This window comes from Anastrepha ludens, chromosome 6 (genome assembly GCF_028408465.1).
Source record: "Anastrepha ludens isolate Willacy chromosome 6, idAnaLude1.1, whole genome shotgun sequence".
Classification (NCBI taxonomy): domain Eukaryota; kingdom Metazoa; phylum Arthropoda; class Insecta; order Diptera; family Tephritidae; genus Anastrepha; species Anastrepha ludens.
In genome coordinates, this window is record NC_071502.1 from 57,104,599 (window position 1) to 57,121,125 (window position 16,527).

General features: G+C 34.5%; 4 protein-coding genes across 21 annotated transcripts; 1 reads left to right on the forward strand and 3 right to left on the reverse strand.

Annotated features, from left to right (window-relative positions):
- Nucleotides 1-1,545: 1,545 nt before the first annotated feature.
- Nucleotides 1,546-9,345, reverse strand: LOC128868184 (uncharacterized). 17 transcript variants are annotated; one of them, XM_054109996.1, is made up of 12 exons: nt 8,949-9,345; nt 7,305-7,359; nt 5,444-5,566; nt 4,086-5,262; nt 3,661-4,026; nt 3,392-3,602; nt 3,147-3,316; nt 2,944-3,084; nt 2,568-2,735; nt 2,266-2,498; nt 2,067-2,201; nt 1,546-2,004 (listed from the first exon to the last, which is right to left on the reverse strand). In XM_054109996.1, the coding sequence occupies exons 4-12, from the start codon at nt 5,220-5,222 to the stop codon at nt 1,680-1,682; spliced, it is 2,886 nt and encodes a 961-aa protein (XP_053965971.1). In that variant the 5' UTR covers nt 5,223-5,262; nt 5,444-5,566; nt 7,305-7,359; nt 8,949-9,345; the 3' UTR covers nt 1,546-1,679. The 17 variants fall into 17 exon arrangements, with proteins under 17 accessions (XP_053965971.1, XP_053965973.1, XP_053965984.1 ...); XM_054109998.1 differs by having other exon boundaries at nt 8,923-9,345; XM_054110009.1 differs by lacking the exons at nt 7,305-7,359; nt 8,949-9,345 and adding an exon at nt 5,692-5,939 and having other exon boundaries at nt 4,086-4,750; nt 4,817-5,262; nt 5,444-5,633.
- On the forward strand, nt 8,635-11,008 carry LOC128868191 (uncharacterized). Of its 2 annotated transcripts, XM_054110015.1 has the most exons (5): nt 8,635-8,975; nt 9,531-9,676; nt 9,745-10,047; nt 10,120-10,295; nt 10,780-11,008. In XM_054110015.1, the coding sequence occupies exons 1-5, from the start codon at nt 8,951-8,953 to the stop codon at nt 10,898-10,900; spliced, it is 771 nt and encodes a 256-aa protein (XP_053965990.1). In that variant the 5' UTR covers nt 8,635-8,950; the 3' UTR covers nt 10,901-11,008. The 2 variants fall into 2 exon arrangements, with proteins under 2 accessions (XP_053965990.1, XP_053965991.1); XM_054110016.1 differs by lacking the exon at nt 9,531-9,676 and having other exon boundaries at nt 8,636-8,975; nt 10,780-11,006.
- Nucleotides 10,945-12,626, reverse strand: LOC128868190 (UPF0605 protein GA14893). Its single transcript, XM_054110013.1, has 4 exons — nt 12,536-12,626; nt 12,058-12,472; nt 11,827-11,989; nt 10,945-11,369 (listed from the first exon to the last, which is right to left on the reverse strand). Exons 1-4 carry the CDS (start codon nt 12,574-12,576, stop codon nt 11,062-11,064), a joined length of 927 nt encoding a protein of 308 aa, XP_053965988.1. The 5' UTR covers nt 12,577-12,626; the 3' UTR covers nt 10,945-11,061.
- Nucleotides 12,627-12,893: 267 nt separating this feature from the next.
- LOC128868188 (NADPH:adrenodoxin oxidoreductase, mitochondrial) lies at nt 12,894-15,112 on the reverse strand. Its single transcript, XM_054110011.1, has 5 exons — nt 14,800-15,112; nt 13,945-14,317; nt 13,701-13,872; nt 13,305-13,625; nt 12,894-13,222 (listed from the first exon to the last, which is right to left on the reverse strand). Exons 1-5 carry the CDS (start codon nt 15,024-15,026, stop codon nt 12,894-12,896), a joined length of 1,422 nt encoding a protein of 473 aa, XP_053965986.1. The 5' UTR covers nt 15,027-15,112.
- Nucleotides 15,113-16,527: the final 1,415 nt, after the last annotated feature.

The following is a 16,527-nucleotide window of genomic DNA, read 5'->3' on the forward strand; positions in this document are numbered from 1 at the left end:
AAAGCAAACTAATTCTATTTTATAAGATATATGTATATATTTTTCAACGATTTATTCTAACATGAACCAGTAATTTCTTTGTGGTATTTTTATTCTGTATTTAATTGCAAAATTTCATGATAAATAGAAACATTCCGCTCTAAAAGAAACTGGGAGTACAGTCCAAAAACAAATATTGAGCTAATTGCGTAATAACTAAATATTTTTCAGCATTAGTTACGCATCCCCGTTTATTATGAGAAATCCGTTAAATGATCAACTATTTTCATATTTAATAGTAAAAGTGAGTTATCATTTTATACGTTTTTATCTGAGCGCCTACTCAACATATCTTATTCCTATTCACTTAACAAAAAACCAGATCTTTTGTTGTTTAAAAATGTTTCCTTTTAGTGAAATCTCTCTTTGAGTAAAGTGAAGTATGTTTTTTACCAAAGCATGATAAAAATCGAATCTGCAGCAACAAATTTACCGTTTTCATACTAAATTTGTGTTTAAATAAAACTTGAATTTATTGTTGCTGCCTTTAACGTTGCGTTAAAAAAATGCAACTCAATCCATTGTGTTACGTTGCTTAAACAATTTCCTACAAAACAAAAAATCATTTCAGTTCAGATTTTGTAAACATTTTCTGTTTATTGATTTCATTTATTATTAAACTTTTTCAATTGCAAACATTTTTATATGTATATATAAAATAATTAAAATTATGTATAATAGTATGATTGAAGTTTAAATATATGTATGTAGAATACAACTGACTGATTTCACACAGTTCGAATATCGACATTAAATGAATCGATATTTTCGACTGTATTGTTTTATTATATTAAACAATATTAAATTGATTTTTCTTTTAAAAAGTGCTCTTGCATGTTTTTTAATTTTCATTCCAATTAAAAAAAAAAAAAGTTTTAACACCTTTAAAAAAGTAAGCATTACCATTTTCTTTTTTACAAATTTAACGTCTAAACCAAGTTTAAAAGTTTTCATCGAAATTTGTGTCAAAATTACATACAACTAAGTTAATGCTAACGGGGATTTCAGAGTCTTAGTGAGTGTATTGCATGGTGTAGTATAAAATCATACATCAAAAAAAAAAAATAGAAATAAAAAAAAATACAATAAGCAAGCGGTGCAGCGATTTGATCTGACTTAAAGCATTACTTAAAATATACAATATATATTTAATATTGTACATATATGTATTTTATATATATTGTACACATATAAGTTAAGAATTAAAATAAATCCAAGTAATTTAATGATAACACAATTTTTGTTTAATTTGGAAGTTATAAAAGAATTTTTTTACTTCGGATTTAATGCTAAAATGCAATAAATTTAATCAGTGCCTTTCTGCCACCAGCACCAGAAAAACTTACACATCGTAGGCCGTCTCGAAGGAAGTAATACAATGGAATCGCGCCGGCTTGCATTTTTGAGGCAGACATTCACATGTGTTTAGAATAAACTCAACATAGTCACCGTCCTTTCTAAAATCTAATTTTATTTAAAATTTCACAATTGCGTTCGTGTTTCGAATTTAAGCTACGAATTTATCCTCTTTGTATTAATAAATGATTTTTTGTATAATGATGTAAGTTTTTTTTTTTTTGTTTGTTTTGTGAGCTTTTTTGTTTTACCAATAAAAATTAATCGTCTTAATATCAATTGGATTAAATATTTCCACCACCGCCATCACCTTCACCACCAACGCCACCACCATTATCACCATCAGCAGAAGCACCACATTGTTGCGCACGCTGCCGTCGCTCCTCTTCTTCTTGCTCTAGCTTTATTTGAGCTGGTAACTTAACTTTCATTTGCACCTTGAGCACTTCACGCAACTCTTGTAATTCTTGTTGACCTTGCATGAGACGTTTGACGCCACGCGGCAGACCACGACATGATGACAAATTTATTGAACTCATGTGCGCACAATTTGCAAGGATTTCCTTAACTGCCTCATCTGAAACCGATGAACCACAGAGATTCAAATGCCTGAAATTAAAATAATGCTATTGGTATTATTGCCACTATTACATATATTGCATTGAACCTACGCTAAAGGGGATTCACTACCCTTTTCCGCCAATGCACGTAATGCGTTATCTAACGGTTGTTGCACATTCGCCCAAGCTAAGTCTAATTCTATGAGACTGTGTGCCCATTTCGAAGCGATAAGTTCGAGGCCAGACCTATAGAAATAACCAATAATATTAATATAATTCTACTAAGAGTGAAATTTATCAAAAAGCTTACCCAACATCGCGCGTCACTGAGCAGAAAGACAAAAATAAATGCTTGATATCCCACGCAGGTAGACGTATGAGACTTTCGTGTGTGAGGCGTGCGCAACCGCGTACATCCAAGAGTTTCAGTTTGGAGCTAGTTTTCAATATGCGCTGCAAGTGGTCATCACCAAAGACACGGCATTCATCAGTTAAAGCTGCTACGGAAAGTTCCTCAAGTTCGGGGAAGCCAGGTGAATCCATCTTTTAGTTGATATTAATATGAAAGAAAATTTATAAAATCACATTTAATGCTACACATTTTAGGCTTACCGTTTCCTGTAAAGTTGCATTACTCCATGTTATATGTGAATTGGTGACGCGTAACACTTTTAATTTGGGACAACCGTGCTGGAGCTTCTCAATATGAAAAATTCCGTGTGAAGTCGCTTGGGTGTTAACATTGGAGAGATCTAAGTTCACCAAGTTGGGGCAATGTGTCTGCCGAATAAATTGAAAATATTTATTAACATGAATGACTACCTTCTAATAACTAAGGTGATTTCCGCCACCAATTGTTTAGTAGTGTATGATTACTAAAAAACCTTTCTGACTTATACATATGTTTTTGCCCTTTTAAATTAATACGGACGTTACATATTATAAGGTTAAGTTGTTTATAAACAAAAAATTAATCTGTTGTTCTTACAGCCAATGTTGAGACTATCTGGGGGATTCCTGCCAATCGATTATGTGCCAAATATAGATGCGTTAAGCGACTATTCATTGTTCGCAATGCAATACAAAGAGATTGCGGGCCAACTGCGCTCTTACTCGCATTCATTTCCACCTAAGGGGCAAAAGTTTTTAATTTAATAATTACTCATTAAGTTGTTATCATTTCCAACTTACGTTGATGGAGCTTAAATCTAACCGCTGCAGTTTTTGCATATTTTCTGTTAGATAAGCCAATTGACCCGAAGTGAAATCTTTCCAACCAGACAAAGTAATGCTTATTAAATTCGGACATCCAACCGCCAATTTGTTTAAAAAACAGTTTATATCTGACATTTTCCAATTAGCTACAAAAAGCACGTTCAATTAAAGAAATATCTTCAATGTAAAAAAAAGTGCAGGATCGTCTCTTGAATACTTACCAACATTCAATTCTGTACATTCGCTGCAGCGATTGTCTACGAACCATTTTAGCTTCAGCTCTGTACGATACTTGTCCTTTATCCATGTGGATAAATCCATACTTTTCCACAATGATGGTGTTAACGAAACGTTCCGCCATAATGTGCAAACGCGTGCAAGACGACAAAGTGTTGGTAAACAACCTTCTCGGTCGATTAGAATTTCGAAAATCTGCACAATTAAAATAATATGCAAATGAGTTCTTCAAAATGATTGGTTGAATTCATACCTTAAAAAGTAGTTCCGGCGGTATACGGGCACCCCAGTCGCCTTGTTCGATAGTCGCGCGGTGTTTTTCACCTTGTTCCTCGATGCCAGTAAATGATACTTTCTTTTGACGTTCTGAATTGCCGGCCCTATTCTTTCCTCGCTTAACCGATGTCACCTCAAATTCACTTTCCTCGCTATCAACCTTCGCCTTCGATTTCGATTTACGTGAGCGTTTTCTCGTCTGCTTCGGTGCATTAGTTGTTGCAGGCGTTGATGTTGACTTTCCAGTCACGGGCGGCGTTAAGGCACCTGTAGAGGCAGCCAAATTGCCTGACGAATCTGATTTCTTTATGCATAATTTAATACCTGTTTTATTGTCGCTTATCTAAAAATTAAAAGAAAAAATATAAGGAACTGAAAAATAACAAAATTAAACTATAATACCTCGCTTTCATATATCGGCACGGTTGATTTTTGCTTGCGCTGCCTTGGAGCGCGTGCAGTTTTCTCTTTCAATTTTTTATTCATGGCTGACATCTGTGGTTTCCCACTAGATTTGGGTATAGTTCCGTTGGCGACCACATTAATGGGTTGTACAACGCGTTTACCACCAATGCTACTATCGCCATCATCACTAGGTAATTTAGACGAAGCAACTCTCTTAGTGGCTGGTTTTGATGACTTTGATCTAGCGATATTTAATTTACCAGTGTCAACAGTGGTGGCAATATCAGACGCTTCTGTTTGTTTCGTGGGTGTTAGCGTCGTTGCCGAGACAGATGCAGTCATCGGAGAAAGTTGGGAGTCCGATGCTGGGGATGAGGACGAAGTTGCCGTATTAGCGTCATCCGTTTGTGTTTCTGACTTGGGTGGTGAGAGAATTGTGTCTGGGATGGCAGCGCTAATACCCGCATCAGCCACAACAATTGATGCTGCAACACCCATTGCCGCAACGACCGACGCATTTGTTGCCTTTGCTGTTACTTGTTGTTTAGGTGGCGGTGTTTGAGACTGTGTTGAAGGTGAAAGACTATTATCAATATCATCATCAGCAGTGGACGCTACTTCTCTCTGGCTCTCATCGTCTTCATCGTCATCCTGTGAATCATCTAAAGGTAGTGACGAATTATTATCTTTAGAATTGTTTTCTGAATACGACTCTATGGTAGTAGTACCATCGTTATCATCTACAAGAGCTTTTTTTAGAGTAGTTGATAGCTGCGTTCCGTCTAATTTATTAGTTGATGTGGAGCTTTTATCATTTTCACTAATAGTCTCAGTAGTAGCACAAGCATTTACAACTTTAGATAACGCTACTTCTGGATTCAGGGAAGCATCTAATGTGTTTCCACTTTTATCGGTAGTATTCGCATTGGATACGGTAGCTGGATTATTTTGTATTTTTTTCGCATTTTCGGCGGTCAGTTCAAACTTATTATTTGTGGATTTACTATTTTGATATTTATTGCTGTTTTCGACAGATTCAATTTCCGGAATACCAGTGGGTGATGCAGATAGATTGGACATTCCTGCATCGCCACTACATTTAGGCGGTTCCACGGGCCTATTTTCTACTTCCATTTTATGCACTTTTATAAGATCTCAACGAGGAATATTTGATCTAAAACGGCAAAAAAATTCATTTAATCGTACATGATTTTATTAAACTTTAAAAGAGATCAGAAACATTTTTTTTTTTTTTTTTTTTTTTTTTAAATTCATAACAGTATGCAATAATTGAATGATAGCGTTTACATCACGTTTTGTTTACACACTAGGGTTTGAGGACTATCGGTTCTCACCTGCTTATGTTTTGCTTTTCGGGGCTACTTTATTATGTTGCTGTAGTATTGTTTCTTATTTATTCACTGTTTACATCACCACATTCGTAACAATTACATATTTTCGACTATTTTCCAGTTATTCTATTTGTAAAAGGAAAGATAGCAGTAGGAAATTGATGCATCGGATATGAAAAAGTAACTTTGAAATCTATAATCATATTCTATTCACTAATATCTCTACTATGTTATGTAAAATAACTTCTTACGATTATTTTGCTGGTTTAGTTTTGTTATGTTCATTTTGTGTACACTTTTATTTGGTTTTGGCGCCTTCGTCTTCCAACTGCGTTCCTCTCTCTTCTCACTTTTTACTTATTATCAATTCGCATATCACACTTTCACAGTCGCACTTACGCTCGCTTATCAGATACGATTCTACGCGAGATACGTGGACCAAATTTAACGTTTACACAAGCGAGATGGAATCATGGTCTTTACCGCATATGCGGTTCTCCTTGATCAGAAAAAATTTTCAATTGTTTTTTATACCTCTAATTTTTCAGCACGGTAAATTTTACATATTAATGTTTTTATTACTTGTTTCAAGATGAATTCACATTCACATGTTTTTAATAGGTGATTTTTTAATATACATTAGTATAACTTCCAGGATATGAAGGAATCAAAAATTTTCACTGCAACGACGTAGAATTGTAGTGAAGCAAGCGAAGTACGACATACAATAAACTTTCCGTGCTTTGTTTTCACTTTGCCTATACATACGGTTGCATTCGGAAGGATAGTAGTCTCTTTGTACTAACTAAAACCGAATAAAACAATTTATTTCAACGAATGTTAAAAAAAAAGTAATATATCAAGGAAACGTATGGGTATTGGTTATTAAAACGCTGTAAAAGCGAAACGATTTTGTTTCTCTGTACAAAAGATATTAAAAAAAAAAACACGTTTATAATGTTGCTCTTTTCGATCACTAAATAACCGAAAGTAAATACATTTAGAGGTGGTGAAGTTTGACTCTTACACATTTACCAAAAAAAATCATTAATATTGCCGATAATTTAAATATATTATTAATACAAATGTATACAATGTTCGTGTGCCGAACGAAAAACTAGCTAAATGATGCTTGGTAATGTGTTGATTGCCTGTATCTGTCTGATAAAATATTTTTTAGTGAACATTGAGTCGCACGATTTTTTATTCCAAATTTTCGGCAGCGCCGCTTGTTTTTAAAAAATAATATTTTAGTATATTGATTCGCCCGTATATCTCTGATAAAATATTATTTTATATGAAATATATAAATAATGCAATATTAAGCCATTTGTGGAACAACATCAAGACGCACACCACAAATAGGAGGAGGAGCTCGGCCAAACACCTAACAGAAGTGTACACGCCAATTATTTATTTAATTTTTTAATATTAAGCAATTGAGTTTCTAACACCTTATATTTTACCTATCACTACATTAAATATTAGCATTACTAAGCATCTTTAATTAATTTTTCATTCCTCAGGCAAACATTGTATACAATTTTATTAGCAATATATTTAAGTTAATGCTAATATTTATCGGGTTTTTCTAAAAAATATAATATAAATATATTTCCTTGCATAAAGAGAAAGCGAAGTTTGAAAAGAGCAACAATATAAAACTGTTTTCTGTTAATAACATTTTAACGGGCAAAAATCATTTTGGTTTAGATCAATTTTGCCATGTCACCTTAAACTGGATTATTACGCACAAAATTTACCATATTTAATAATATGATATAAAAATATTAAGTTTGCAGCAGTTTTAGGAGTATATAATACGTTCACATACATATAAGTAGATTATCTTTTTCGTGCTTACCTCCCAATCCGTATTGAAAAGCGAGATTACCCATATAAAATTTCTTTCCCGAAATCTGAGATTATAAAATGATACTAGATTATTATTATACTTTTTTATATGCAACCCTATGTTATCGATAATTATTTTTATGGATGTGAAGAGAAACGTCAAAGAAAAACTAAATAAAGTGGATGCCGGCAAAGTAAACAGGATTGTAGACATAATTCGAATACAATTTTTTGACGTGATAACGTCTTATAATTCGATTTAGCCAGCTGCACGCACGAAAAAATGTTTCGTTACCTTGCTCATTAGTGTTACCTTTCTCATTTGTCGTTACCTTGCTCATTTGTCGTTACCTTGCTTATTGCCGTTACCTTGAATGAACTGCAAGCGAGAGCGCATACTTGTATTTGCATATGCCTTCTTGCTGTGTGCATGGTAATGAACCATTTCTCTGTTGAGAATAGGACGATGATAGAAAAAGTAGGAAATGAAAGGGAGTGTTTCGAGTGTAGTGTCTTGAAAAAGGCAAATCGATGATGGTGCCTCTTAGTGTTGTTGACTTATTAACGTCTGATGCACAATCGAAATTGAAGATATATTTCATGAATTTGATATATGTTTCGTCATATTTCACGTTTATGTAAATGTAACTTGACCTATTCCATTGCAATTCTATTTACCTCCTCCTCTATATCCATACAAAATATCTATCAAACAAATAAAATTAAAATTTTGTTTTGAAAATTGCAACCATTCCATCAATATTTTCTTATGACGTTGTCACGTTAAACTATCGTGAGTAAACCGACTTTACAGACAACCTCTTTTTTAAATATGATTAATGATGCATTCATATTACATAAAAAAGCGTGTGCCCATAAACGCTTTGTCCTCTTATTACTTATTACAGAATGTAATTACGTTGTTTACGGATTACCTCCAACTGTTTTTTACGGTAACAACTGTTTCCTCCAATGGTTTATTACAAACCAAAATTCCAAAATATTCCACCAAAGCAATTTCTATGAAAAAAAAAACCTTTCGACAGTTGATTGTCCATTTTGTAGATAGATAGGGGTAGATTAATTACGGGGATTTCTTGCTAATTACTGCATATGTGAACGTACTTATATTATATAATTTAATGCCATTGCCAATGACTTCACAGCAACCCTCCTGTTCCAATTGTAAATATTTCTTAGTTCGTCTTCTCTTTGCATTTTTTCGTTCCACGCATTTTAACGATTTTCATTTCAACCACACACTCATTTGTGTTTTGCATTCCCTTTTGCCACCTATATATTAAAATTTCTCTTGCCTATTATATTTGCGAGAGTATCTTCTTAGTGAATTCACCTCTTGGCATTTTGCAATGTCCAATGGCAATGCAAACGTAAACAAGTGCCCGCATAAGTGAGACAACAAGTGTATACAACCGCTTGTTACACATACAAACTCCCACACGCACTCATTTGTATGTTCAAGTACTTAATCATGATTATACCGACATTTTCACTTTTTATAGCGAAATAAAATATAGCTAAATTCTAATTATCAAACTGTATGCTGTACTTTTGCGTACTATTTTGGCAATTGCCACAAATAAAATTTTTTGCGGATGATTATTTACCGCTATTACACTGCTTGTATGCTTACATATGCAACACTGGCACGCACACTCTGGTTTGTATTCTATTTTACTTTATTCACTCCACCTAATTTGACCAATTGCAGCAGGTACAGATAAAAACGCACTTTGCTGAATTTCTTCTTGCGTTTTTTTCATCTGTAATTAAATACTTTTTTCGTTGTAAAGTTAAGACTCGTCGGTCTTTGATGAAGTGCGAACCATTCACTTTTTATATATTTACGAACCGCTTTTCATTTCACTACATTCTTAGTTTTATTTCACAAATTTTCGGCCGAAATTTGTCCTCTGATTGTTATTCTAACTGCATTTCGTCTATATTGTTGAACACAAACTAGTGTTGAAATTTCTATATTCGTTCACTCACATTCCGATTTCGTTATGCGGTACGCTTGCTTTCCTTTTCTTTCGTTGTATCTACTTTTCCTTTTTATACATATAAACATATATACATCATCTCTTTGCGGGGAAGCTAAATATTTATTAGTACATATCTACATATCTGGTGGCAGCACTCGATAATTTTGTCAGCACTTACTTACAAGTAGTAAACAGTTACGTGTTCACCATTTTGTTTCCGCTTCCGTTAGAAGAACTGTTTGTTGGATTTAAAATTCAATTAAGTGCATACAATTTTAAAATGGATTTTCCGAAAATCGAAATTGCCGAAAATGACGACGATTTAGTGGAAAATCCACTACTGGTGGCTTTTTTAGAGCAGTTTATTGTTCAGCTGGTAAACAAAGTGTTATACAAACTTCCTCATTGTAAAGGTTATAATATTAGCATTTTATTCTTTAATAGATGAATGAAGTGTCCGAGGTTGAAGCATCTTGCGAAAAATTGAAAGCTTCAAATAAAGATTTGCAAAAAAGAAAAGACAGATGCCTTAGAGAAATATTTACATTGACAACTGGTAATGTGGACGGTGAGATTTTATCACAGCACTTTAGACAACGAATGCAAGGTGAACTTGAGAGGTTTAAAATGACTGGGCAACGAGACGATGAAGTGTTGCGAAATTTCCAAAGGGATTATGTAGATTGGCGTGACACATTGAAACAGAAAATGGAAATTATGCTCGGAACCGATAAGCTGACTGATATGGTAATTTACTGATTTTAATATATGTAATACCCATAATAAAAAATAACGAGAAGTTAACTTATATCTTTATAGTCTGAAATTGAGCTGGAGGCGAAATTACAAACGCTGAAAACTGCTCTTGAAAGTTTGAAGAATGAACTCAGTGCTTTTGAAGAGGCCACCAAAAATAAAAATTCACTCTTAGAAGGAAAGATAAAAGCGTTGAAGGTTGAAGTGAAAATGTTAAATTCATTAAAATTGGAACAGAAGTAAGTAACTAAAAAAGTTTTGTTGAACAAGCAGGGTAGATAAGAAAACATGTAATATTGCAGTTGTAGCAATAAGCGTTTTAATATTTTCTAAATTGTTTCTTAGAGTTCTAAAGCACTGTTATATGTCGCTATCAAAATGCACATAAGCTATAAAAAATGTTCCGTTGTCTTATGGAACTGTACAGTCATGAACAAAATTATTTTTGTATTAGCTAATTCGGTATTTTAATACTCAGGTGGCCTAGAAAAAGTAAAAAAGGTTATGTGCATTTCCTCAACGATATGTTGTATGTATGCCGGTGTTTTAGTTTATTCCAGTAATTTAAAAAAAATGTCATAATTTTGCTTCCCATTTGTTAGTTTATTATGTATTGATACTATAACTTCTCACGCGGTATTAAAAAATGCCAAACACATTTTTTTGAAAACCACTAAAGCTGGCGTCTTCTAAATATAGTAAATTTGCTCTTATGTTAAACAGCACTACACATCAACGGCTCAAAGATGCATTAAAGGAAAAACGGCTCAAACATCAGGAGGATACCAATAAATTGTTAAAAGAAATTGCTGATTTGCAAAAGAAACTGGACCTACACGAATAAGAAAGCTACAACTTATATAGACTTACATAATCACATTTAATTTTAAAAATACAAATTACTGGATTTAAAACACACGAAGATTCATATATTAAAGGGGGTTATCATAAAAATTTCTTTGAGTACAAACACACATATGTACATAATTTTGTACTTCATATTAACTAATCTTTATGCAAAGCTAACCAATGTTTCGCATCTACGGTCGCATCTCCAAAGGTGCGCCCAAATGTGAACGCTTCACCAGGCACATGTCCTGCATAGCTAGGAACCATGCCAATTGTGCGATGATAAATGACAAAGTGTCCAGTATTCGAGCACGAACTAGCAATACCGGCATTCTCTTGTGGGCACCATTCAGCACTTCGTCTGTGATGGTAATTGTTTGTGAATTCACACAAAGCGCTATTGGTCAACTTTTTGCTAGTTTCGCCAAAACGCGTCAACGCCATCGGTATGTGACCACCGTAACCTGGAAAATGTAAATAGCATATATTAATGTATGTAATTTTTTTATAGTAAAGGATTTGTAACAATTTATTATAAAATTGGCAGTTACGCGTAGAATATGACATTTCTATGCATTCTTAAACCAAAAACAACAGAAAATTTTAATCTTTACACGTTTACACAAATTTGATAGAAATTTAAACGAGCCGTTAGATCGATAATGTTCTGAATGAAGATTGCAGCTATGTAATTATCTCTAGTATTTAATTGGAATTTTCTAGTACTTCAATCGAAAAAATTGCTTCTGAAATATGTCATTTGATAAAATGTGGGCCATAGCAACCAATTAAATAAACAGCAACAGGTGGGAAATGAAAGAACTTTAAGGTAGAAGCCAACTATTATATGCTGTAATTAACGCTAGACGAGCTAAATACCCACAATATTTGGTCTAATTCAGCACGTGCCCAAAAACCTACCATTAACAATATATTTCTCCTCGTCGTTATTTTCCATAAAATGTGGCACCGTAAACTTGGAGTAAGGCTCTTTCTTTTCCACAAAACTACAGTCCAGTTTTTTAAAGGCTTTTGCACGTCCATTGACCGGTATTAATGGTGAACGGTAATGAGTATAGGGAAGCTAAAATAACAATTATGCAAAGATTGGTTCATTGGTAAATTTCAAATAGATTCCTTCTGTTCCCTCACCAAACGCTCATTCAGTTTCCTTTCAAACATACCCAAACCACTGCCTAAAAGATCACGATGTAGAAGATTTCTGTGCTCGCAGCGCAATTGATCCATTAATAACTCGTGCTCGGCCATGCCAGCTGTGGCGGCCGCAATATATCGCTTGCCAAATTTGGATGCGAGATTGGGTACAAAGCCGTCATAGCCGGGTATGATAGGATGGCGATAAACCGGATCTACAAACTTTTCACGTTTGTTCAGCAGCTCGGTCTCATGTGCGGTAGGACACTCCAACGAAATTGGTGGCCGATTTGAGGGCGTTACAATTAGTTCAGGCGCGTGTATAACACAGGGATCAATGAGCAGTTTATGTGTTAATTTACCATAGGTTTTGCCAGCGCGAAAACGAAATTGTGGGCAGTGCCCAGTGTAGCTGGAAATAATTTTGGTGAAATAGGTAATGTTAGGCCTTAGAAGCAATTAGAAGAAAACTTACCCCGGAATGAAATGCGGTTCCGGAGAAATAGTCAAATCCATAATGAAGACTTGTGTCGGTTTTTATTTCCTTTTTGTAAATTATTGCGAATTTCTAAGTTTTCCCCCCAATATAAGTTTTGTTACCAATTTTTGCACTTGAAAATTTTGCACAAATTTTCCACATTCCATATATATTTTTTCCTTTATTATTTTACAATACAATTTTTTCACTTTAGTTAAACATTTTCTATCATTTTGTATTAAAATGCAAAACATTAGAAAAATAAATATACAAAAAATAACTTTTGACATTCACCTTTTCACTTATAGCCTACCTTTTTCCCTTTACCATATAATAAATTTGTATATCTTATTAATTAAAGCCCTGCCACCTTCAGCATTTCTTCCACATCCACAAACTTTTCGCGTGGTTTGCCCAATACCTGTCCCGCTTGAGTTTCAGCTTGATCTATGCGCTGCCAATGAGACCATGTAACAACGCGTTGAAATTTGTTAAAATCCAAGCCGGGTTTAGCTTCGGCAATGCTCAACTCACTCGACAAAATATCATCGCATATTGCTTTAGCAACGGCAAAAGCACCATTCATAGTCGTTAAAATTACACCTGAAGGACCTGTACCCAACCAACCGGCCACATAAAGACCTTTATCCACGGTTTTACTAACATCGTCTTTTAATACGCGACCTAACCGAAAATACAAGGATTGTATAAATATTTATGTAAATAGAAATATTTCCATAATACTTTTATTTATATGAATACATACCGTTTTCATTGTACACACATCCCTTGCGCTCATCGAAGCAAATGCCACCATCGACACATGTGGATTTGTAGCCTATGCTGCGAAGTAGCAAATCAGCAGGAAGGCGTTCAGTTTTGTCAGTCAGCACAGCCACGTTATTCTGTAGCTGTGTAACAGTTAATTCGATTTCATTCTCGCCAATAGCTCTGGGTGCACGCAAAAATATAGGCAAGAAAAACTTTTTGCTGCTGCTAATGGCAGGTTGTTCTGACAAACTTTTCAACATAAGTTCAGTGAGTCGTTTGCGTGGTCGTTGCAGGTTCGGTAATTCAGCGGGAACATCTATAAAACACACATACATATATATTTACAATGTACCTACTTATTTGCGCATTTTAAACTCAAATTAGAACTTGCCTGTGAAATCATCGGGTTTCCACAACGTTTGTACATTCGGTAATTTCAACATTTCTCGCAGTTCTTTTATGGTGAATGCGGCCTGTAAAGGACCTCGTCGGCCAACCAAATAAACTTGCTTGACTCTGCTGCGCGAGAGCGCCTCCAGTGCATGCTCAGTGGTGTCTGTTTTCTATGATTAAAATAAATAAATATAGTAATTCGGCCGATAAACATAAAGTAACGTATATACAAATTTACTAACTTGCAATGTATCTATTGGACTGAGCAACATACGCGCCACATCCACAGCTACGTTGCCTTGGCCCAAAATTGCCACATTTTCTCCGCTCAAATCGGGATTTAGATTATGTGCTCCGGGAAGGCCATTGTACCAGGCCACAAACTTTCGTGCGGACAGCACATTTGGTTTATTCTCATTAGGTATGTTCAACTGACGATCCTGGTCCGCTCCATACGTAAGCAGAACAGCGTGATAACGTTCACGTAAATCATGCAAACTTACATCTTTGCCTAGTGCCACGTTACCATAAAAGTTGAAGTGTTTGTGCTCAGCGGTTTTTGTAAAGGTATTGATTACATTCTTCACTTCGGGATGATCGGGTGCAACGCCATAACTGTAACAACAAAATGTGTAGATTATAGAATACAAAAAGCGTTGTAGCCAGATTAAATGAGACTATGCTCCCTATCCCGTAGTGAACCTCTTTCACAAAGTATGCAAGTTCCTACTACTCATATTAAGAGAAAACTTGAATAGAATGAGTGTGGCAAAAACAACTGAGCAAATCAATGAACGCTCACTAATCCTGCAACAACTAGTTTTAAGTTACCAGAATGACCAATATGATATTATTCGGATCTATTTAAACTGACAAATGTACACGCAAACTGAAAAAAAATTGTTAAAAATTAATAATGGAGCTCAAAAAACTTCTGGTAATTGATAAGGGGTTGTCTGCATCATTCGCTTATGAAGGAAGCCAGTAAGCTTTAGAGAACATGTAAGTTCTCCGCTGTCAAACCAGTTTTAATTTGAACTTAGCAAATATAAAAGCGATTATAGTTAATTTTACTTAATGTTGAATGTTCATCTTACCGTACTAAACCGAATGGAACTGGCAATTTTTCGATTATGTCCACAGCACTGCCGCTCAGATGTTTTAGTATATACTGTGCAGCATAAAAACCTGCTGGACCGGCACCAACTATGCAAATTCGTTTTTTTGCACTAGAACCGGCTGTGCTGCTGAATCCATTCTTATTAGCGTTCAACCACAATTTCTTTACGTTTTCTAACCCCAAAAGTCTTCTGGGTATCAGCATTTTGCTGATTTAGTTATCCACGAGTTTCACAAAATATGAATGCTGGAAAAATTTACTTTTTATGAATGGAATTATGGCACAGCTGATTGTGAAAGTGCTTCTGCAATTCTGCGCCAGGGTGTTGGAGCTGTTTTTTAAAATGGTATTAAATTTGTTTGTACAAACTGTCAATTAGTAGATATATTTCCTTAAAAGGGGTACAAAATAAATTGTGTCAAAAATGTTTGCAATTTAAAAAGTCGTGTAAAAAAAGACTCTAAATGTTTTCCCAAAAACCGTGCAAAAGAAATAGTAATGAAATCCATATAACATTACTGTTTATAAAAAAAAAACAATTCATTTTGATTACAAAAAACGTAAAATTAGTGTACAGTAAAAAAATTCACTCCATAAGTACAAACCATATAAAAACTCAAATTGAAGTTAGGAATAAAAGTCATGATGAATAATTGACATCACTGCACCAAAAATGCTCTCGTCAGGAGATATGCCAGATACTGTGTCGGGTATGCACAGCCTATCTGTCGGGTCTTATCAAATTATTTAGGGCTTCTGTTGGTTTTTTCGTTGTAACAAAGTATGTAATTAGCGACTGCATTTTGCATTTTCAAGTTGTTTACACAGGGGGACGTAAAATTAATCAATGGGGTTAGAATTTATATTTTTTGCAAATTGTGTCATACAGTTAGTAACAGAAGTAAGTATACACCGGACACGTTTTCAATTTTCCCCCAATCAATTCCTTCAAACAACCTAAGTTATAGCAAAAGTGTGTTTTATTTACATTAATGAAATACAAAAATCATATTTAATCCAAATAATGACAAAATTTTAAAAAGGAACAAAATTATAGCTTTTTATATTAAACTTTATAAAAATTCATAACTCAAAAGTAAGTATACAGTTCATCATATTATTAATTTGGGAAATCAAAATCATAATTAAAATAAAATCCTAGTATTTAGTAGGATAACCATTAGACTTTACAATCGCTTTAAGTCGTGATGGCATTGATTTCACCAAGCTTTCAGTTACAGCTGGTGGTATTTTATTCCATTTTTCTTGAAGGACGTTTTTCAGTTGTTTCTTATTTCTAATCGGATGTTTACGTATTTGCCGCTTTAAGTGTTCCCATAAATGTTCGATTGGGTTGGTATCCGGGGACTGTGACGGTGTTGTCAGCTGTTTTCGCACATTGTATAACAGCCATTCTCGTACAATATTGGATGTATGCTTGGTGTCATTATCCTGCTGGAAGATAAACGTTCCTCCAAGGTCTAATTTCGTAGCGCTTTCTTTTAAATTATTTTTCAAAATATTTAAACCATATCGGTCCATAATATTTTCGATAAATTCCAAGTTTCCAAACCTGTTCGCTGCCATATATACCCAAACCATCACAGAGCCCCCTCCATGCTTCACAGTGTGATCATATTGTTTGGATCCAATTCCGCGTTAACTTTTCTCCAAACTTTTTCACGGCCATCCGATCCACAGATAC